Raw genomic sequence first — 22,930 nt, 5'->3', positions numbered from 1 at the left:
CAGCCTGGCACAGGGGAGGGCCTATGGCCTGTGAGGAGGGAAAGCTTGGCTGAGTCCAAGTGCTGACACTAACTCACTGTGTGCCCTTGCACGGCACTGGACCTCTCTGTGCTTCAGTTTCCTCATCCACATAGTAAAGGGCAGGACAGCAAGGCCAGAGGTCCCGTCCAGCTATAGCCTGTTGTGATTTTGGTGGAGGGATGAGGGGGGGGGGGCGTAGAGGCTTGATTGGCCCAGTTCCTTTCCCCTTCCTTGCTTTTCTTTTTCTGTGTCGTCGGTTTATCTCCAGCTATCCAGGTCTCTCTGTCTCTCGCCTGCGGCTCTTTCTGTTTCCATCTTTCGCTCTGTGCCTCTCTCGCTCTGTATTTTGCTGCCTGCCTCTTCTTTTTTCTGTGTCTATGAGTCTACCTCTGGTTTTATCTCCTTGTCTGTCACACCCCCTTCTGACTCTTTCTCTCTCTCTCTTCCTCTGTAGTTATATGCGTTTCTCTGCCTACTTATCTTTCTCTGGGTCTCTCCCTCTCTCTCGCTCTCTGTCCTGCCCGGTCTCTCCGCTGCTCTCCCGTCGCTCCCCCTCCCCTCCCCCTCCGGCAGCCCCCCCTCCTCCCTCCCTCGGCGCGTCTCCCCAGTCCTTATTTGGCTGGGCGGGAGGGCTGGCGGGAGGAGGCGGCCTGCGGGCGGGGGGCGGGGGGCGGGAGCGGGGCCGGGCGGAGGAGGGCGGTGGGTGGTGCTGAAGGGACAGCTCCGCGGCGGCGGCGGCGGCGGCGGCGGCGGCGTTGGCGGCTGCGGCCCCGGGGCGCGGAGTGGGTGCCCGGCGCGGGGAGCGGCGAGCGCAGCCATGCCCCAGGCCGCCTCCGGGGCAGCAGCAGCGGCGGCCGGAGCCGGGGCGCGGGCCGGGGGCGCCGGGGAGCCGGCGGCGGCCCGGGCGGGACGATGAAGCGGCAGAACGTGCGCACGCTGGCGCTCATCGTGTGCACATTCACCTACCTGCTGGTGGGCGCCGCGGTCTTCGACGCGCTCGAGTCGGAGCCAGAGATGATCGAGCGGCAGCGGCTGGAGCTGCGGCAGCAGGAGCTGCGGGCGCGCTACAACCTCAGCCAGGGCGGCTACGAGGAGCTCGAGCGCGTCGTGCTGCGCCTCAAGCCGCACAAGGCCGGCGTGCAGTGGCGCTTCGCCGGCTCCTTCTACTTCGCCATCACCGTCATCACCACCATCGGTAACTACTCGCCGGGCGGGGGGCGGGGACCCGGGGGCTGGGCGCCGGGTTCTGGGGTAGTCCGGAGCCGGCTGGAGCTGGGGGGTTCCCCCGGAGAGGGTCTAGGCGCCGAACCCCGCGCTCCCAGAAACCCGAGTTCAGCCTGACGTGTCTGCTCCGTAGGGACAGGGCTCGGGGGAGGCGTCGAATCCTGGCTCCGGACTTGACTCTCCAGCAGGGCCAGCCCTAACTTGTCCCTGCCAGGCTGTGAGAGGGCCCCAGGGGACTCTGAAGTGTGTGAGAGGGGCAGGAACGACGGGCGGCGGCTGGGGAGGAGGGGTGTGGCCGCGCCAGGCCCTGGAGCAGGGCGCCGAGTGTAAGTGGTGGGGAACGCTCGACTCCTCCGTGTCCTTGCAGATCGGCTCCCGGACCCCAGCGTGTCTACACCGACTGGGGCTTCAGGGAGACGTGTGGATGCAGGTACTTGGCACTCTGAGGCACACGGGGCCACTCTGGGTGCCTGGAACACTCCATAACTGTGGCTATGAGTACTTCTTGGGGTGTGTGTGTGTGTGTGTGTGTGTGTGTGTGTGTGTGTGTGTGCGTGTCTGCGTGCACGTGTGTGCCCAGCTCCAGGAGTTTAGGCTCTGCCAGCCAGTGCCTTTAATTTTCTTAGGGCAGCAGAGCTGGTGCTGCAAGCCAGATCCAGCCCTGTCTGCCTTCTTTACTGCTGTCCCAGGAAAACAGTCACCTCACAGGAATGGCCCCAGTTCTCTTCTTCCAGCCAGGGCAGACCTCAGTGCAGGAGGCCACACACACCCAGACTCTCTCACAGTACAGGCACAGGTGCACACACAGGTACACACGCAAGCTCACACAGGACATACACAGGCACACACACAAAGCGCACAAGTGGATATCCCAGAAAGAATCTCCAGTGAGGCCCTTGATGTGCTATTCAGGTGTTCAAACAGGAATAAACACCTTACCCACTCCCAAGACTATAACTCCAGCCCAGCTCCATTACTTGTCCCGCTGTATGACCTTGGGCAAGTCCCTTCCCCTGCCTGAGTCTCAAGTTCACCTCCAGACAATGAGGGGTTGGCTGAAATGATCTCGAGGGCTCCTCCCAGTCCTGATGTGCTCCCAGCCCACCTTCCCCCAAAGCTCACTAGGATGCCTCCAGGAGCTGTTTCCTCCATCTTTCCCATTCCTTCTCCTCTCCCTGGTCCTCCTCCTAGCCTTGGCTGAGCTCCCACGGGCTCATTGCCATTTGGCATAGCCCATGACAAGATGGCAGTGTTTTCCTGAGAGTCAACAGGAGCCGAGAGGGGTAAAAGGCAGTACTTGACGCCGTCCCTGCAGTTTGTCCACTGCAGGATTGTCCCGAGATTCTGCTGCTCTCTCGAGACCACAGGGAGCTATGCTATGTGGTTTCTGGAAGATGATGAAAAGGACCCCAGGAGTGGATGTGGCCCAGGTGGGGGCACCTCTGGGTCCTGCTGATGCTGTGAGTTTAGTGCAGGATGGTCAGACTCAGGTCTGCCCAAAGAGGGGCCTGCTTTCCTGGGAAGGCCCAGACTGGGTTTTGTCCGCGTCTCCTCCCCTCTCCCACCTCCCTGCCGCCTGCCAGGGTTTCAGGAGCACTGCAGATCCTTAGACCTTCCCTCTCTCTCTCCCCACACATCACACCCTTGGTGTGTGCCCCCATCTTTCCCAGTATCCTGGTGCCCAGCTCCACAGTAACCACCCAACTGACCTCCTTGCCTCCAGCCTCATTCCCCCTCAGGGCAAGCTCCCGCGGATAATGCTGCCAGAAAGAATCTCCCCAAAGCACAGCTCTGACCATACCAATACCCTTCTCAGAAGCCCTCAATGCGCCCCTGCTGCCCATGTAATCCATAAATCCATGCTCCTCATCCCAAATTTTCAGGACCTCATACCTGGCTGCAATCTCTATGTCCAACTTAATTTCTCACTTCTTACTGACATGATCTCTCCACTGCAGCCCAACTGTCCCTTGAGAACCCCTGAAGCGTGCCTATCTGGCATGCCTTTTTCTCTGTCTTCTATTTATCTTGTCCAAGCTAACCTTCCAGGTCTGGTTCAAATCCCATCTCCTCCTTGAAGTCTTCCAGACCATCCCAGGCCACTGGCTCTGGATGACTGCAGGACTTACTGTCAAGACCACCGGAGTGACACAGTGTAGGCTGTTTTGCACAGCTATTTACATTTCAGGGGGTGTATTTTGTCTCTTTAACCACAGGGGGTGTAATTAACCTCCACGGGGGCAGGGCCCTGTGGTTGCCATCTCTGTGCTCCCAGTGCCGGCACAGTACCCAGCAATACACAGGAGCGCTCAGAGAATGCTACTGATGAGTTTAAGGTGTGCAGAAATGAGACGGCATCATCCTTCCCCTCCGTCCCTGCCGTTTCCCAAACTGCCTGTAGTCCTCACCAAGAGAGATGCTAAAAGCTGGGGGTAGAGGCAGACAGAGTGTGATTCTGATGATTTTTTTTATTTATAAGGAGCTTGGCAAGAGGAAAGAGAGCATCAAAGAGCTACCCTAGCTCTGTGGGGGCCCTAGACTGGCACTGCCCACTCTGCCCCACCCAACCGTCACTGGCTTTTTGTCACCTGTCACTCTGGCTATGACACCTGGCTGGGAGCTGTCCATATGGGCTCAGATCTAAGAAAAACCTCTCTGGGCTGTGATCAGATGGTTGGAAAGGGCCCTATATTAGACTGATCTTGACCCAAAACCCAAAGGCAGCAGTCTGTGTCCACCTGACCCCTTTGGGGACCCAAACGGGTCTCCTGAGAGACTGGGAATCCCTTTGGGATAGAATAATGACAAAATTTCCCATTCATTCAGTGCCTTCGTGATCACAATGCACTTTCATCTCATTTCTTGAGTCTCAGCCTTCATAGCTCAGGGAAGTTGCCAGGGCAGGTACTGTTAGCTCCCTTGCACAGATGAAGGCATGGAGGCTCAGGAAGGGGAAGGGACTCCCTCAAAGTCACGCAGCTGGTGAGCAGTGGAGTTAGTTAGAGCAAGAAGCAGGGACTTCTGACTCTAAGCCCAGTGTTCCTTCCCCTGCTGGTTTCTTGGCTGCTTCCTCTGCCTCCATATGTTGTGAAGCCCAAAGCCAGCCAGGATTGGCATGGCCAAGACGTGCTCAATCATGCCAGCTTGCAGGGCGCTCATGGGCAGCCCTGACTGGTTGAGGGTCAGCAGGGTCTGAGTTAGTCATTCACCTGGTTAGTCACAGTCTCCACTAACTGCGAGGATTCCTCCAGCTCCCTCGTCCCTAGTCTCCCAGACAGGAAACCCTTCCTTTGTTGGGCCCTAAGTTCATCAAATGCAAACGGAAACTCACGGAAACTCTGTTTTGGGAAAGCGTAACCTCTCTAGCTGTTGAGTCATTAGGCTCCTCCGGGGCCCCAGCCACATCTATTCATAGCCTGGAGGCTGTCAGAGCAGGAAGGGGCCTTGAGATCAGCTGGTGCCACCCCCTCCTCTTACCGAGAAGGAACCAAAGAGGTGATGGGAATAGGGTAGTCAAACCTGACTCGCAGGCCCCCGCTCCTTGCACTTGTGCAGACTGCTTCTTTATTTATTATTATTATTAACAGCAGCAACGGCAACAATACTAATAGCAGCCACCATTTATTAACTACTCTTTGGCAGGCTGTATACAAGACACTTCATTTATATTCCCATTCAGTTCTCTCCCCAACCCTTCAAGATGGGCATTATTATCCCCGTTTTTCAGCGGTGGAACCTAAGGCTCTGACTGTAAAGGACTCACCATGGCCTTGTGACTTGAAAGTATAGATTCAGTGGAGCCTCTCTGAGTCCCATGCCCTGTATTTTTTACCAATTCTTCCTCTACTTCAAGAACCCAGCCCAGACCCTCGTACTTTGGGGACGCCAAGTAGCCAAGGCTTGTCTCTTCCTCTGGCAAAACCCTCCCCAGAAAGAGAGGGCCTCTGGCTCCAGCACGCTACAGCCAGCCTCTGCTCCCCTGCACCCTGGCCCCTGACCAACCTAGACCACGTGCCACAGCTGTGCCCAGCACCAGGCCCTCCCGGAGACTGCCATGGGCTCACAGGTGCCCGTTCTCCCAGCGCAGGTCCCTGGATTCCTTGTGGCTCTAAGGCAACAAGAGGCCAGGTGATTGATTAAGCTGATGGAGCTGGGACAGAAAACCTTCTGTTCTGCTTTCTCCCCAGCTTCCAGCAGAGCACAGGCTCCCATCGCCCACCACATGGCCTGGGAATCCTTAGATTGTGAATTCAAGCAGGTAGCTCATGAGGGAACCTGTATTCTTACATCTTTCCAAGAAGGAGGAAAGTATAGAAGTGACCTGCCACCCGCCAAAATCCCAGAGTCCTCAAATAAAAGAGTGAAAGGAGACAGTAGCAGTCATCCAAACATCCAGAGAGGTGAGTGACTTGCCCAAATTCACACAGCAAGTCGCAGGTACAGCCCTTTGGGTGCCTAGACTAAAGATCTCTCCATCACCCCAGCCTGTTTTCCTCACGACCCCCACTTTGCTCTTAGCACCAGGGCCTCCGTCCGCTTATAACTCGGCTATTCCCAGTACTCTCTTGACTTCCCGGGGGATGGGTCGGCAGTCCAGCCTGAAACAGTCCCACTGTCCACTCTCAGTCAGTATTTCCTTCCTCGCTGCCCACAGACCACCCCTCTGCTTCAACTGCACAGCCTTTCCAGAGGGCGGCGTACGAACACGGGTGCTGGCTTAGAAGCCCGAGTGCCTGGCTTCATCACTCAACCCCCCTCTCCGCTCGCCACCTCCACCGCCTGCTACTAGTTGTGTCACTTTGGACAAGTTACTTAGTCTCTCTGAACTTGCTTTGTCATTTACTATATGGGAGAATAATATCTGCCTCCTAGGATTAAATGGGATAATGTAAAAGAAGTGCCTGGTACAGAGTATGTACTTAATAAACAGTATCTACAATTTTAAGTGTTATTATTTCTCATGTATTATCACTTTCCCTACAGAAGGGAACTGCTCTGTTTCCCAAGGATTACTATGACCACAGCACCTCTCTACTCCTTCCTAACAGGTGGGGACAGTGGGATTGGGGACCAGAGGCTGCCACGCCCTTCCCTTTATCCTCCTAATCTCACTCCCCCATCCCAGGCTTCCCAGATCCTCACTCATGCCTAGAGTCTGCCTGACATCCAAGCTCAGGGGCAGCGCTCCCTCCTCTGAGCCGGCAGACCCTGCAGCAAACCAGTGAGGGAGAGTGAGGCGCACAGTGGCAGGAGAACCCGTCCTGGATTGGAGCAAGAAGGCAAAAGTTCCAGTTCCACTTAGCTTAGCCTCTGGCCCTCTATGACCACCAGTTTCTTCATCCACGAAGTGGACGTATTTGATCAGAGGTCCTTCTGGCTGCCATGGCTCCTGCCTGCACGTCCAGTTCCCACACGTCATGATTGGGGGCTAGAGACATGGAGGGAGTGGGGGCCAGAATAGGACAGAAATAGAAGACACATGCCTGGCCACAGTGGGGACAGGACAAACACAATAAGTATTTTCAAAGAAAACATAAACAAGCACAGATGAATGTAGTGCAAATCACCACTATAAACAGCTTTCAGCTGGCAGCACAAACGGTAAATCTGTGAGTTGATTTTGTAATAAAAAAAAATGTAAAAACGATTTCCCTGCCGTCAGCCAGCAGCAAGGGAAGAGACCCAGCTCTGACTGAGATCATGATGAGTTTAGGCAAACCTCAGCAGAGACCCAGGATGGGCACTCCCTCCCTCCCACCCCACCCCTGCCTTGGATGCAGGGAACTGCCGTGTCTATAACACGTCAGGCTCTGTCCCAGGCACTTCTCACCGCCTGCATTCCCACAACTACCCTGGGAGGGCAGGCATTATCAGCCTGTTATGGCCAAGGAAAGGAAAGCTCAGAGAGGTTCAGAAATTGGCCCAGGACCCTACAAATATAAAATGACAGTAACAGGGCTTACACCCAGGGCTGTAGGAAGTATCTTCTCATGGCGTCGTGCAGCCCCCTGCTCCCCACGGAGGCTCTGCTGTCCCTCTCATATGAATGTCACAAACAATGGAGGATGGGTATCAGCGTCATGCAGGGCACTCAGCTGTGACCTCAGCTTCAGGATATCACATCCTCAGGACTATGGGTAGAGCGTTTAGCCCAAAGAGAAATCAGTTAGCTCCACCTCTCTCATTTTACAGTGTGGAAACTAAAATTCTGATTGGAGAAGCAGGGAACCCTGTTTACTGATGCCTCCTTCCGTGTTGTTCACCACCCCACCCCCAGGCTCATAGAAAAGAAAGCAGACTGCCAGCCGGCCTGTCCTGCTTGCCTGGGGCCCCCTCCTGACCCCTCTGTTAGGCTCTGGTCCTCAGCACGTGACAAATGCCTGTCGTAAAGCAGTCACCGGCGCAGCTGATGCGGCCACCTCCCAGTCTGTCCACACTTCCCCGTTGTCCAGAAACTGCCCATGCTCAGGCAGCTCCCAGGTGGCTCCCGGAGACCTGCCCCTCACCTGGAGCCACCCCGAGCCCCTACTGCTGCAGTCACGCCTTCACTTTCCCATTTCCAGAGCTGGCTTCAGCTACTACCTGGAGCCGACAGCTTTGGTCCTCCTGGTTCTGTGGCCCCCTGGGATCCCTACCACGCTGGGGCCGACTTCCCACGCTCCCCCTTCACCAAAGCCAGCTCCTTACCACCCTGCTTCCCACTCCTGCCTCTTCCAGTGACACACAGGGACGCCTTTGTGAAGAGAGTGTATGGATGCAGGGAATATAAGGCAGGAGCCTGGCCTGGGAACTAGAAACTGGGTTCTTTCTCTCCCCTTAGACAAATCATTGTCTCTCTCTCTCTCTCTCTCTGCTTTCCCCCTACTCATGAGAGGCACAGGCACTACCCTGGTGGGCTTCAGTCTCCCCATTTGTACAGAGGAGTGTTCCCCAGGGGGAACTAGAGAAGGCTAGCTCAGCAATACGGAATTCTCTACATTAGTACTTCTCCAATGGTCATCTCTGACGATTTGGTTGATCTTGTTTAAATGCAGATTCTGAACCAGTAGGTCTGGGATGGGGCCTGAGAGTCTATAATTCTCACAAGGCCCCCAAGGGACACTGATGCTGTTGATCTGCGGTTTACACTTTGAGTAGCAAGGATCTAAATAACCTGGAGACCTGATCTCTGAGAACAGACATGAGGTGGGGATTGTGGTTTTAAGAACAAGATTGTGTAGAGCTGGAAAAGTCCTTAGGAATCTGGTCATGGAATGTCAGGGCCAATGGCCTCAGAGCTGGTGGACCCTCCTCTGAGGCTGGGGCAGGGCTTTGGTTTGCCCCAGAGGAAGTAGATGCAGAGGTCACCTGTACCAGTCAGGGTTCAATCAGAGAAACACAACCAGCTGGAAATATATATATATATTTAATATATATAAATATATATATTTATATAATATAATATATAATTTATATATATATTTATATAATATATATAAATATATATATTATATATATATATTTATATAGACTTATGTGTCGACTTATGTGATGGTGTGATGGTAGTTGCTGGCTAGGCGAGTGAAATCTATACGGCAGGACATCGGGAAGGACAGGCTGGAACTCTCTCCAGCTTGGGCTGAAGCTGCTGTTCACAGGCAGAGTTTCTTCTTCTTCAGGGACGCCTTGGCTCACCTCTTAAGGTCTTTCAACTGATTGATTCAGGTCCACCCAGTGATCTAGGATAATCTCCCTTACTTAAAGTCAACTGATTATGGACTTTAATCACATCTACAAAATGCCTTCATAGCAACCCCTGGATCCGTGCTCGATTGAATAACTCAGAGCTTTAGCCTAGCCAAGTTGACACATCAAAAAGATCATCACGCTACCCATATATCACACTGGGGACCGTAATAAGTGACTTTTAAGGTTCTTACCAACCCTGAGATACTTTGATTCTTGATCTTCAAAGAGGCAACCTGGAGACTTAGAGTACCCAAAGTGGGACTCATCAGTGTCCTGGGGACCCCCAGACCCTCTGGGTCACCTTCCAAATAGTACTGACTTTAGCCTTCATTTCAGGTTTACCAAACTTCATTTTTAGTTTACAAAAAGTCATTGAGATCTTCTGAGTGCCAGACACTATACCAGGCACCAAGAGAATAGAAAACTAAGATCCAGATCCTTCCCCAAGGAGCCCCTGGTCCGGTGGAATCCTGAAACCACAAGTTGAATGGTATATATGCTAAATCCTAGTGGAGTAACTCAGAATAAGGATCTGAGAAGGCTTCCTGGAGCAGGTAGTACCTGAGGAAGGCTTAAATGAAGAATGAGAACTCTAGTAAGTGAAGACTGGCAGTGAGAGCTTTCCGGGGTAAGGGAGCAGCATGAGTTAGGCTGGGGCCATAAGTCTGCCCAAGGAAAGATGGGGGGAGCCAACCTTGGAAGGGGCTGAGTGCTAGACTCTGGCAGGTGGACTTGATTTGACAAGAACTGGAGGAGGGAAGTGATAGACTCCAACCTGTGTCCTCTTGCCTGGACCCTGACCAGGGATCAGGATGGAATGCCCCTATGACCCCAATTGAACCACCAGCTGCCTCCATCATGCCAGTTGAACCAGTGGGTCACCCCAGTTGAACTAGTGGGTGCCTCATGACCCCAGTTGAACCAGAGGGTAATGGCAACCTGAATCCTGATTATCTCGCTTCAGCCCCACCCTGGTCACCCAGCAGACCTCAGCCAGCCCCCAGGAAGTGCTTTCACTTCCTCCCCTCTCCACGATTCCTTTTCTGGACCAAAGATCCACTCTGGAGCCTAGACCAAACCCAGGCTTACGGTTGGTGTTCGGAAGGCCCTGGGACAGCACTGAGCTAAAGGAGATAATACTGTCCCCACTGCTCTGTGGACATTTTCTGCATAGACAACACCAGGCCCCTGCTGCACAGCTTGGCATGGACTCAGTGTCCCTCTTCAGGAATGTGCAGGGCCTCTCCTGACCACAGCTCCGATGCAGAAATAACCATCTCAGAAACATCCGGAGAGGCGCATTCCAGCCTGCTGGCCACAGGACCGTCTGGGGGGCTCTCTCCAGAGACCTGAACTGTCAGGCCCCAGTTGAACAGCCCCAAGAGGGTGATGCCAGGCTTCAGACAGGAGGCAGCCCTCTCCCCCAGGACGGGGCTGTCCTCCCACCGGGGTAGGGGAGTTCCCCCAGGGTCCTGGGGGCAGGCAGGGCTGGGTGGTTCCAGGCAGGAGCAAGTCTCAGATCGATACAGCAGATCTGTTCTCACCTGGACCTATTCTGTCCAGATCTTAGACATGACATGAAGCCGCCACACCCCACAGAGCCTGCCTCAGTTTCCACGGTCATGAACCAAGGCTGCCATTCACTGGGAGGTTTCTCTGGACTGAGCCCGTTACATGTATTACCTCATTTAATCTTCAGAGCCACCCTATGAAGGCGGCACTATTACAATTCCCATTTTACAGAAGGGGACCCTGAGGCTCCGAGGGGCCAGGGCAGGCCCGCACAGGTGCGCTGCTGGCAATCGGCAGAGCAGGGGTGTGTAAAGCAGGCCCAGCACTCGCTTTATAAAGCACTTGGTATCACACAGTATCTCTCCTGAACCTCGTAACAACCCAGAGATGTAGGTGTCAACGAAGAAACTGGACTTGAGAACATAAGATCGCTTCCCGTGATCCAGAGCCAGTGAATGTGGAAGCAGGAGTCAAGTCCAGACCTTCCAACCCCAAAACCAAGCTCTCCCCTGAGGAGTGCTCTGGCCCCCCGTAGCCGAAGGTGGGTTGGATGGTCCGGATGTTGGGGCATTGTAGAAGTGGGTGTTGGCCTATGGAGGGTGAAGAAGATGGTGCTGGGGGGCAGGGGGTGGCAGTCGTCATGGAGTGGCCTTAGTTGCATGCATTTGAACAGGAGGGAAACCTGAGACTAGAAATGAGAATAGAGTGATGGTTCTTAAGAACAGCCAGTGAGTGAGAGAAGGGCCTGGTTGGGGGTGACTTGGCAACTCACCTGCTCCCCGGCGTGCGGGGGGGGAGGGCAGGGAAGATGGCCCCTGCGTGCTGAGTCGGACGCTGGTCCCCGTAGCAGTAGTTATTTGGAGCCAGAGCAATGGGTGTCCGGGCCTGAGCTTAGCCCAGGAGGCTGTGAGTTTTAAAAACTTCCCTGGTGAGGGGAATCTGCAGCCAGGTTTGGGAAGCACAGGAAAGAAGAGAGCTTATTCGAATCAGCGTTCTGTACTTGGGAGGCTGGGCCACTTGCCAGCCAGCAGCTAGCATTTTCTTTCTGGGTTTCCTTGGGGCTTGAGAAACAGTCAAGGGGCAGCTGAGGAAGAATCTTTGGAGTTCACAAGCCAAAGCTCCTGGGGTGAGCCAGGTGGCAGAGGCCCCAGGAGTCAGCGGGTGGCCCCAGGAGAAGGGCAGGTCCCACTCTTCCCAGAGGAGAAGGGGACTGAGAGGGTCTCAGTGGGGGTCATGGGACAGCAGGTGGCTCCTCCATGGCTTAGCTCTCAAATGACCCCAGGGAAGGGGGTCACCCCCTTAGCTGTGTGAGCATCACTCACCTGGGAACAAAGTGGGGGGCTCTGGCCTGGCTGAGCCAGCGTGACCCCTCTTCAGCATGACCTTGCATCGTGGATTTTCCACCATGAGGGCTAGACAGAGGAAGACCTTCCGGGGCTACTCTTGGTCCTTGGTCTACCTCCAAGCAGGGCCAGAGGAAGAGAAACCTGGACCTAAACTCAGTGGCAGCCCTCCTTCCCTTGGGTGCCCAGCTCAGTGCCCCAGACTCCTAAGCACTTGTCTTCCCTGGGCACCAAAGAGGCCCTGACGTCCCCTATCTGCCCCTTAGGATCGTCAGTGGGCTACATGTCATTTCTCAGAGCTGTGACTGATGTTGTAGCACAGCTGAGCCAAGGAAAGTGGGGGACACAGACCCTTCTGCTGTTTCTCTGCTCCTACCTGGCTGTGAGACCCACAGCAAGTCACATCCCACCCTGGCCTTGTCTGCAAGGGACGGGGCTGGTGATGTCTGAGCCCCTTACAGCTCGGACCATCTCTACTCCAGCTCGGCCAGGACCTACTCCTGGCCTCTGCTTCCAGCCCCTCCTGAGATGCACGCTACCCAGGATTACAATCTTGTCCCCACTTCACCCCATGATGGCTGAGCCCTGGAGGGACTTCCTCTGTGTCCAGTCCCAAGAATAGAGCCTTGTCCAGGACCTCCAAGTCACCCCTTTCTGGAAAGAGCATTTCTGACTGTGGCTGCAGCCTTGCTTATCAGCAGAGCGAGTCCACTGCCCCAACCCCTGGGACAGCTGGAATGCGGGAGCCTCCCACCCAGAAAGGGGGGCCCCCTAACAGCTGGCAGCTCCCACAGTAGTCTGTGGATGGGGTGTGGGAGGAGCAGTGGTGCTGAGAGCCTGCTGACCCCAGCCAGCACTTTCAGGCAGGAGGGTAGCCAGGAGAGAGGCTGCAGATAGTTTTTCTTCCCAGGTTGCCCCTGGACCTAAGCTGGCCCGGGATGAATGCACTGGTGGCTGGCGGTTCCTACAATCCAGGCCCTTGGCTAGCTCAGAGGCTTCCAGGGCTCCGGGAGCTAAGGTCCTGCTCGTGGACCAACCTTCAACATCCCACCTAGACCAGTGACCTGCTAGACCTCTGAGCGGCTGGAGTTAGCCGCATGGGTCCTCACAATGGTTTGATATCTCAAAATGTTCTTGGGCCATTACATGATATGTGTGTGTTGCAGAGCATACGATCACCTTCCTCAGCCTTTGGCTGGAATGGGGTCAGGTCAGGGTGCTGACGCCAGCACGCTCGTGCAGTATAAGGGCTCAGCTTGGCAGTGGATGGCATTACTGCAATTCCTGGCGTCCTTCAGATTCTTTGAGAATCACCAATTCAGCCCAACCCTTCTCTCTTCCAGATGAGGAGACTGAGACCAGGGCAGTGTGCAGGGGGAGATGGGGCGTGGCCTGCCCCAGCCACCAGCAGTGCGATATCAGAGCCAGTCTTCAAACTCAGGCCTCCTGACTCTTTCCGCTCCCCCAGCACCCACACAGTCATTCCTCCATTTTCTTTCTTTTTCTGAGCATCTTCCATGTGTCGGGCACCGTTCCGGGCCCCAGGGACTCAGCCCTGGTCCTCATGGTGTCTACATTCCAGAGGAAGCAGATAGTCGATAAACTACATTATGTGATCACAAAAAAAAAAAAAAAAAAAATTATCCCAATGGTGACAAGTGCCAGGAGTCAGTAAAACAAGAGAATGGGGTAGAGAGTGATGGAGAGGAGGGATGGGCGATCTGGGAAAGCCTTCCAGGGAGGGGGTCTGTGGAATGCAAAGGTCAAGGAGGAGCCTTCCAGGGCGGGGGTGGGGCGTGGGGACAGCAAATGTGAAGTCCCAGGTAGGCCAGAGCTGACACGCTTGAGGAACAGGGGCAGAAAGGGCAGTGTGCCTGCAGCGCGCTGAGCGAAGGGGTGGAAGCGTGGGAGGACTGGATCCTGCAGGGCCATGGAGGCCATGGTCAAGAATTTGGATTTTACTCTACATGTGATGGAAGCCACTGGAAAGCTTTAAGCAGGGTTGTGGTGTGATATGACTTAAATTTTTTTTCTTTAAAGGAAGCAAGTTCTTTTTATTTATTTATTTATTTATTTTTGGCTGTGTTGGGTCTTCGTTTCTGTGAGGGCTTTCTCTAGTTGCGGCAAGCGGGGGCCACTCTTCATCACGATGCGCGGGCCTCTCACTATCGCGGCCTCTCTTGTTGCGGAGCACAGGCTCCAGACGCGCAGGCTCAGTAGTTGTGGCTCACGGGCCCAGTTGCTCCGCGGCATGTGGGATCTTCCCAGACCAGGGCTCGAACCCGTGTCCCCTGCATTGGCAGGCAGACTCTCAACCACTGCACCACCAGGGAAGCCCATGACTTAAATTTTGACCAGTTGCCTCTGGCTGCTAGAGGTCAGCTGGTTGTAGTAGAAGAGGGAAGCTGGGAGACCCGTCAGGCTGCAGTTGAGTAACTTGAAAGACAGAATGGTGGTGGATGGGACTCGCGTGGAGACTGTGGAGACTGTAAAGAGAGGTGGATTGAGGGTGTGTTTTCAAGACAGAGTTGGCCCGACCTGTTGATGGATAGTCTGTATGTGCTGGGGGAAAGGAGGGAGCCAGAGGGCTATGGGAGTAGGGGGAGGGGAATAATCAGCGGTAATCTTTGACCTGAGCAACTGGGTGGAAGGTAAGCATTTACTGAGATGGGAAATAAAATTTGGAGAGTAAAAGGTTTGTTAAAGAGATGAGATTCCAGACTTCTTGTTTTAGACATACAGGTTAATTTTGAGATGCTTATTACAAATCCATGAAGGCAGCTAGACAGACAAGTCTGTAGCTCAAGGGAGAGGTCAAAGCTGAGATATAAATTTAAGAGTTATCAGATGGCAATAATATTTAGAGTCATGCAGCTTGATGAGATCAGCCAGGGAGAGGGGAGAATGGGAGAGAAGAGCCCAGGGCAGGCCTTTTCTCCAGCACTGCGAGGTCAAGCAAGGAAGGGGAACTGCCAAGACACTGGAGGGAAACCTGGGGAGTGCAGTGTCCCAAGGCCAGGAGGCGTTGTTTTAAGAGAGAAGGAACTGTCAACCAGGCCAGCTGCTGCTGGGAGATCAAGTCAGATGACCACAGAGAAGCAACCAGTGTGTTTGGCAATGTGGTCACCACTGGAGACATTGACCATGAAAACATGGTGTAACTAACATTGAACAGCTTGTTCCAGGAGCATGGGAAGGAGAGAGTGGTAGGGCATCCTTTGTATTTGACCAGCCTGACATGGAACAGAGGGGCCAGATCCCAGTAGAGGCAGGGGAGGGAACAAACAATTTCCCAGCTCCCCATTTTCAGGCCTTTTCATAAATGCTTTACAAACCTCCTCCTGTAGAGGCCCATGAGGTAGTCATCATTATGTCCATTATGCAAATGAGGCCCAAGGCCCAGCAAGATTATTGGCTCAGGGCACCCAGCCAGGGCCCTGAGTCCAGGCCTGTCTGACCCCAAAGCCCCTGCCCCCAACTGTCACTCTGCCTGCGTCTCCTGGCTGCTCTTTTCCCCCGCCCCTCCCATCCATCCTTGTCCTTTGATCATTTCTGTCAGCTTCCAGCAGTCTTGGCCTCTGCCTCCCTCCTCCGGGAAAGCTCTGCTTTTTCTCTTTGATCCTGCACGTCTGTCCTCGGCTGCGTCCTCTGCTGGGCCCTGTGTCCCCTCCTCCCTGTCGCTTCAGGATGCGCTGAAGGTAGGGGATCTGCAAGAGTTTCTGAGAGCCTTGAGGGAACCTGGCCTGCGAGATGAGCACGTGGCTCCTGCTTCCCTGACCGCCACTGGGGAAAGAGCCTGGGGGCTCCTCGGGCCTGGCTGGGCAGCAGACCAAGCCCTCTCGGCACTGAGGGTCCAGAGACGCGAGCTCACAGGCCGGAGATGTCTGTGGAAGCAACTAGGAGGGGGCAGCCAGGAGGGCCGCGCATTCTTACCCCGATGGGCCAAGATGGGCCTCCGAGTTCTTCTCAGGAGACAGTTACAATGACTGGTGGGCTTCAGGGGTCCTAAATAGGGAGGTGTAATCGACAAAACCAGCCATCTGGCTGCCAACACCACATGCAGAGAAGAAGGGGGCGCTCAGGACTTCAGAGTCCCTTTTGGAGCCTGGCTGGTTCCAGTGGGAAGACATGGGTGAGGCCCAGAGACTCTTGTCGGAGCTCTCTCCCGGCCTGCTCTCCTCCCTCCCCCGCCTCCCCGTGTCCTGGCCGAGGTGAGGGAGGCCGCCCAGGATGCCCAGAGCCGCCTCCAGCTTCCACCCTCAGGGCTCTGAGGCCCTGTCTGCCCCCGGCTGCTCTAGGAGGGCCTGGTACCCAGCCCCCAGCTGGAAGAGACGGGCAGAGGGAACACAACACAGGGAACCACGGGGCCCAGGCGCGCTCCTCAAAGCCCTGACCGGGCGCTGCAGTAGTAATTAGCTCCTCACACATCCCCAGGGTTATTTTTAAGCCACGTTCTTCCCTGGTTTATTTTTAAAGTAACACTGGCACATGGCTGGCCGGCCGCCCTTCCCAGGTGCTGGTGCCAATTCGGGCCAGGAATGGAGCAGGGCAAGATGAGCCCCTCCCCCAGGGCTCCCCACCAAGTGCCGGAGTTAACCAACCCCTCCCTGGACGGCAAGGGAGGTTCCTGCTGTGCAGAAAGCCTGGGTCCAGCCTGGGGTGAGCAGGTGGGCTGGCATGAAAGACACCCCCCGCCACCCTGAAACTCCATCCTGCCTCTGATGCACACATTGCACATTTTGTGACCTTGACCAAGTCACCTCACCAGCACGAGCCTCAGCTTCCTCATTTCTCAGTGGGGTGAGTGATAGTGATTCTTGCGTCTCACTCAGAAAGTGAGAGATAAACTGAAATGTTGCACAAATCTAAGGGAGTATTGGGATTGACGCCCCTTGCAAGCATGCTGCCCCCGCTGTCCCACTAACCCCTTCCCAGCCATGCCTGTCTCCCAGCGTGAGTGACTCGCAGGCTGGGAGAGGCTCCTCTTCCTTTCACCCCTTGACCACCCCCTAAGACCTGCCTCCACATTTTCAGTATGACTGGACTCTAATCCAGGCCGCCCAGGGTGAAGGGCAGCTGTCAGGCTGCTGGTGGCCATGAAAAGGCTTGGGCTGGGGCAGGGGATGGTGGGAAGTGCGACAAGGGCAGAACCACCCCTCCCCCAGCCCCTCCCCTCCCCCCCCAAGCAGCCTTCCAGAGAGCTTAGCTGTGGAAAAGCACTGCCAAGAGTTAGCTCCAAAGCCCTCTCCTCGGGTACGGTGCAGCAGCTAAGGCTGGAGAAGAACGTCAGGGACATATGGTGGAGGACGCTGAAAGGCATGTTGAAAGTGTGAGCTTCTTTCCCTGTAGGCAATGAGGAGTCGTGGAAGGTTTTGAGCAGAGCAGTGACAAGTGCAGAATGGAGTGTAATCTGGAAGTAGGTGTGAGGAAGATTAGGAAGTTAGCGAGGGATGACAGTTCGGATTGGCTCCCCAGGTCCAGACTGGAAAGGATGAGAGCCTAGGTGGTGGCTATAGGAACAGAAAGAAAGGGCAGGACTGGGAAAAGAGGAATGGCTGGGACTAGGTCTGGGGGGAGAAGAAGAGGGGAAGGCAAGGTGTTCAGCCTGGTTGACTGAGGAATTACTAGGAATCAGGGAGTACAGAGAGGCCAACATGGTGGGAGGGATGGGTTCCGGTGGCCCAGCCTGGTGACAGTGTGGAGCAGAGCTGGAGGCGAGGCTTTGGTGGCCTCCCTGGAACCAGAATCAGATCAGCCCAGGCAGAATCTTGGTCCACTCTTAAAATCAGGGTGCAGGAGAAGGAAGCAGAGGCAGCAGGGGAGACTGCAAAGGACCAGTGGGAAGCAGGAGGGTCGGGTTTCCAGGGAGGAAGAGGACCGGCCATCAGGGCTGAGCATGGCCAGAATATGAAGGAAAATGAGGATGCCAGCAGCCAAGACCGCCACGTATGACTGTCCAGGTTATGGACTGCCCAAAAGAACCCAGCTGATGGGTGTGGGTTGCTGAAGTCCAGCCTGCTTACCAAGCCATGCACTCTCCCAGGGGCTGCATCCACCCAGAGGGGGCCTTTTCTTTTCTAATTTGTCCCAGAGTGCCATGTAGTTAGGGCAGCCCTGCCCACAGGGCACCGGGTCTGGTACTCAGGAAATTCCTGATGCTGTTGGGGAGAGTAGTCTTAGTGGGTGAAGCAGGGGCATCCTGATGGGTGAGGGGAGAAGCAACAGGGGCATGGTGGGCCTGCCTCCCTTCCTCCTCCCCTGTCTCCCTCCCTTTCCTTTTTTGAAGACTTGAGGCAAATAGTGAGAAATTAGCAGAGGACAATTTTAAATACCCTCAAATGGTGGGCCTCCAGGAGAAAGGTTAGGAAGAAAAGCCCAAGGCTGAGGCAGCATGCAGTTAGGGGTTCAGCTTTGGGAGGGGAGGCCTCACCACCTCTGAAATGGGAGTTGGAGGAAAAGAGCAAAGCACTCAGAGAGAGCAGGAGAAGCAGTATGGGGAGAGCCTCGCTCTGCCAAGTATTTGCTGTGTGACCTTGAGCAAGTCACTTAACTTCTCTGTGGCTCAGTTCCTGCATCTTTAAATAGGAATAATAGTAGTACCTACAGAATAGGGGTGTTTTAGAGGAATAAAAGAGGAACATATATTAGCTCACTTAGAGCAGTGGCACATAGTAAGCACTATATAAAGCTCAGCTAAGACTATTTTGAATTGGGGAGGAGGGAGCAGTGACAGAGTCATTTAATCATTTGAATAAAGTCAAGGGCAGAGAAAGCCAGCTTGCCCAGATTCCACATGGGGGTGGACGGAGGAGAAGGCACAGCAGCGCTGTAAACAGTAGCTGGGGAGGGCTGGGTCCTGGGGACACTGCCTGGGTCCAGGGGACTCTGCGCAGCTTGCAGCTCTAGGCACCGTAGAAAGCAAGCTCGGGACACCCCTGCATGAATAGGCATCCTCTATAGGCCGTAGGAGCCAGGAAGTCATTCTCCAATTATACCCCAGCCCGGCCGGGCTCTCCTGCGATTCTGGGCTGTGAACAACAGTGTAGATGGAGAACTTGCAAGGCTGGTGGAGTGGCAGAGCTAATTGAAAAGGTTGGGAAATCAGAGGTCAGAGGAGAGGTGACAAGCCCGGGGTGAGTCAGGCAGCGGGAGGCAGGCTGGCGGGGTGTGAGTGTCTGCTTCCATGTCTCTGTGTAAAGGGCAGTGTCCCAAGGATGGGGACAGCTGCTTGTGTCTCCACTGAAGACGGCCGAGAAGCAATGGCCTGAGCCTCATTTCATTCCACCTAAGGAGCATTTCCGACAGGGCCCAGGGTTGAGTGAAGTGTGTTTCCATGGAGAGGGGCGGAATCTTAGCCTCTCGGTTGGGTCCAGGCCTGTGTGGAGGAAGAGCTGTGTTTGGTGGCTTCTTTAGATCCCTGAGGGCCTGGAACTTGAAGGAACAGCGGGCGGCCCAGAGGCCAAGTCCTGTAGGGGACTCCTCTCCTTTTATTGAAGGGCAGATTTTCCTGCCTGGGTGTGTCCACCCTATAGCCCCCCTGGTTCTTGTACTCTGTGCCCTGGATGGTGGACAGGGTCATGCCAAGAGGCCATGGTGGGGGGCATGCGGGGTATTAGAGTGAGTGTTTGCGTGTGTGTGTGTGTGTGCGTGTGTGCGCACGCATGCACGCGTGAGTGGTAGGGCTGAGGACACCGTGTCTATAGGCTGGCTCAGAGGGAGAGAAGGTCCTGGCAGCTGGCTTCAGGCTCAAGTCCCTGTTGCCTGGAGTCCCTCTCCTCCTGGGCACTGTGCCAACCTACACCATCTGAGCTCCTGAGCCCTGGGCAGGGTGTTGAGCCTAAGAAAAACCTCCTTCACATCTCCTGGCATCTACTCCCAAATTCCCTGCCAGCCCAGAGCTGTCTGGGCCACCAGCCATGACCAGCAAGGAGAGTGGGAAGCAGGTGATGGAGACAGAGCCCACAGGGGCCACGCTCGCTCCAAGGCCTCCCTGCCAAACCCAACCCATGCATCCAGACCAGCTTCATGCATCTGCTGGGAATCCACCACAGACACCGGGCAAGGTGGGCCAGTGGGAGAGGCACCCACCTCCACGCAAAACCTAATACCTGGCAGAGAGTGGCAGGGGCAGAAGAAGGTGCCATTCTTCCAACAGGGAGACAGGGGAGGGTGTCCTGAAAGAGGCAGCCCTGGAGCTGCCTTTCCTAGGAGGACGGAAGAGAGGAGGGAGGGAACTCCAGGCAGCCCAACAACATGAGGAAGTGCTCAGAGGTGAGGCGCAGAGGGGACTGGAAGTGTTGGGGGAGCCAGGAGAGAGCAGGCCAGGTTGGGGGTGCATTAGGTTGTGCACAGCCTACGTGCTGGGCCAGGAAACCCCTAGAATGTATTGTGTGCCTTTGGGGAACTAAGGAAGGCTTCTGAGTGGTGAGTGGCAGCTCAGAGTTGTGCTTTAAAACGTAATATTAACAACAGCTCCCACCTCCTGAGACCTTCCACATGCCAGGCCTTGTACTAGGTACCTTGCACACTGTATTTCTAACCCCAAAGTCACCCAGCTACCTAATAAGAGAGGGGATCAGAGAGGCAGTGTGGGTTATGGGAGAAGCAGCAGGCCTGCGGTCAGGAGGCCTGGGTCCCAGGTCCAACTCCGGGCGGGACACCAACCTTTCCAGGTTTCAGTGTCCCCAGCCATCGAATGGAGGCCACCCCTGCCCAGTGGGCCACATAGGGCCGCTGCGTGGATTCAACAGGCATGCTCCTAAACACTATAGTGTGTAGTGCCCATATGGGTCTCCCCAGACTCATCCAGGGCCCTTCTGCTGCGCTGCTCACTTTGCCAGACACACCTGGGACACAGTGCTTGGGAGCCAGGCTTCTCCATCTGGAGCGGCTGGAGCTTAGCCAGGGCACCGTGCCCCCTTGGACCTGTGTGAGTAAAAGGGGACTTCTGAAAGGAAACAGCACCACTTAGCTGGTGTCAAAGACCCGCAGCCAGAAGCCCAGGCCTCTCTCTCCATCTCTCTCGGCCACACCATCCCTGTCCCTGCTGTTCCTGTTCACTCTGGCTTCTCTTCCCCAATAACCCCGACTTGCATGTGGCTTTGGCTCACCCTGGTCCCAGTTAGGACCTAATTCTTTGTAACCCTGCAGCTCAGCTCCCCAAAACTACCCAGCCCCTCAGCCCTCATCACAATCCCTGGGAGAGACAATCCCTGACTGGTCCACCCAGATGAGAGTTTAGGTCCTCTTAGATCAGGTATGCATCCCTAGTCCAATCCGTAGTCCAGGGCCACATGGTACAAAGGTGCTACCTGGACTCATCCTTAACTAGGGTTGTTGCAGGACAGCTCCGAAGAGGCAGGAAGCGGGTAGCCAGCCCAGACATGTCCACCACAGACAGCCTCCCTGGGGGCCCTGGGCCCCTGCCCTCCAGCTCTCCTCTCCTCACCTCCTGCTCTGTCTGGCTCCGGGCCTGACTGAAGCATCCCAGGAATCTCTAAAGAGAACCTCCAGGGAGCTGTTCCCTGGGACAGAAAGGACTGGCCATTCAACTTCTGGGTTCATTAGGCTGGCAGAAAGCAGGGGAGGGGCTCAGAAGAGAGGGTCTTTGGCAGGATGCCATCAGGATGGATGCAGAGCCCTAAGACTCTTAAGACCCAGATCCCACCCTGAGGGGCTTCCAGTGGTCTTAGGATGATGACCAGCGGGACACATTTTCCACGCTCTATTCGCAAAGTGAACGGTCCCAGGGACACCGGAAAGTGCCTGGACTTTGAAGGCGAAAAGATCTAGGTTGAATCCTAGCTTTTCCAATTTTTATCGGCATGACCTTGGACAAGCAGTATTTAACCTGAGCCGTAGTTTCCTCATCAAAATGGAGTTAATAATGCCCACCGTGAAAATCATGGTGAGAACTGGAGAAGATTGCTGCAAGGGTGGCTGAGTTCCTGACACCGTTACAGTTATTAGTAGGTGCACTAGGAACAGCGAAAGCACAGGCTCTGTTCTGGCCTGTGACTGTCGCCTCTTTCTCTCCCATTCCTTCCTCTTACACTCCGTCCCCTCCCGGTTCCCACCTGCCACCCCAGACCCAGCCACACAGAGGGGAGGCCAGGAGGCGAGTCCCCGCGTAGAGGACCAGACCTGGGCCCTGACCGCCTCTCAAAAGCCCTGTCCAGGGCCCAGCCCCAGCCCGGGCCGCCGCCCCCAACCTCCACTCTGCACAGGCAGACTTGAGTGAAAGGAGCTTTGCTCACAGAGGCATCACTGTGCATAAGGAGGTGGGTAAATATGCCAGGCAGCGTCTGCCAAGAGGCCAAGTGAGTGGCAGAGATGGATGCTGTGTGCAGAGCTGAGAGAAGGGGATGCTTGTGGCCCAGAACAGGAAGAAGGCAGTGGGGATGCGGTGGGAACACAGCAGCCAGCAACGCATCACCAGAGGCTGCGGGTGTTTTGAAAAGGAAGGCAGGGCTTCACAATAACGCTGCAAATCTAACATTGGTCTAAAATTAAAAGTGTACTTTAAAAAAAACGTATATGGTAGAAGATGAAGAAGGAGGAGGAGGAGGAAGAAAAGAAGAGGAGAAGATGGAAAAGGAAGAAGAAGGAGAAGATGAAAGAGGAGGAGAAGGAGGAAGGAGGAAGAGAGAGAGAGTATGGCCTCAGACACTGACCTTCATCCAATTTCTAGAGACAACCAGGGCCAAGCAGCTCTGTGCAGCAGCCAGGGGTTCACACCACCCTGAACAATGCTTCCCCATATCCAGGGGCACTTCAGAGGCCCTGCTCTCAGCCGCAGGAGCACTGGCAATATTGCTGTGCCTTCGGACTCCTGGCTTCTGGGTGCCTGCAGTCCCACCATCACAGAAGGGCCCCTTTGACATAGACTCCCCACATCTGGGGATAACTCTTCACTTAAGGGACAGTCTTCTCTCACCTGCCCACTGGCTTGTCTCTGTTCCCAGAGGTCAAGACTCAGCCATCCCCGTCTTCGCATCCTCTCCCAGCACTCAGCTTGGTGCCTGGCACAAAGTAGTAGGTGCTTAAGAAATATTTGTTCAATTAATTAATCAAGGCCAGCTAAGAGGGAATAAAGCCATTTT

At 55.1% G+C, this 22,930-nt stretch overlaps 1 protein-coding gene across 4 annotated transcripts in view; it reads left to right on the top strand.

Annotated features, from left to right (window-relative positions):
- The first annotated feature begins 739 nt into the window (after nucleotides 1-739).
- KCNK3 (potassium two pore domain channel subfamily K member 3) overlaps nucleotides 740-22,930 on the top strand; it is a 37,897-nt gene continuing 15,706 nt past the window's right edge. Inside the window, exons 1-3 of one of the 4 annotated variants that reach the window (XM_082428024.1) lie at nucleotides 740-1,216; nucleotides 1,613-1,675; nucleotides 5,433-5,645. In XM_082428024.1, the coding sequence (XP_082284150.1) occupies nucleotides 934-1,216; nucleotides 1,613-1,675; nucleotides 5,433-5,645 (559 nt within the window). In that variant the 5' untranslated portion in view covers nucleotides 740-933. The remainder of the gene's footprint in view (nucleotides 1,217-1,612; nucleotides 1,676-5,432; nucleotides 5,646-22,930) is intronic. The other 3 variants (XM_082428025.1, XM_082428026.1, XM_082428027.1) reach the window with 3 other exon arrangements.

The sequence above is a fragment of the Balaenoptera physalus genome (genome assembly GCF_965194825.1).
Source record: "Balaenoptera physalus genome assembly, chromosome: 15".
Taxonomy (NCBI): domain Eukaryota; kingdom Metazoa; phylum Chordata; class Mammalia; order Artiodactyla; family Balaenopteridae; genus Balaenoptera; species Balaenoptera physalus.
The sequence above is the reverse complement of the archived record's forward strand: the minus strand, read 5'-3'. Positions and strand labels throughout refer to the sequence as shown.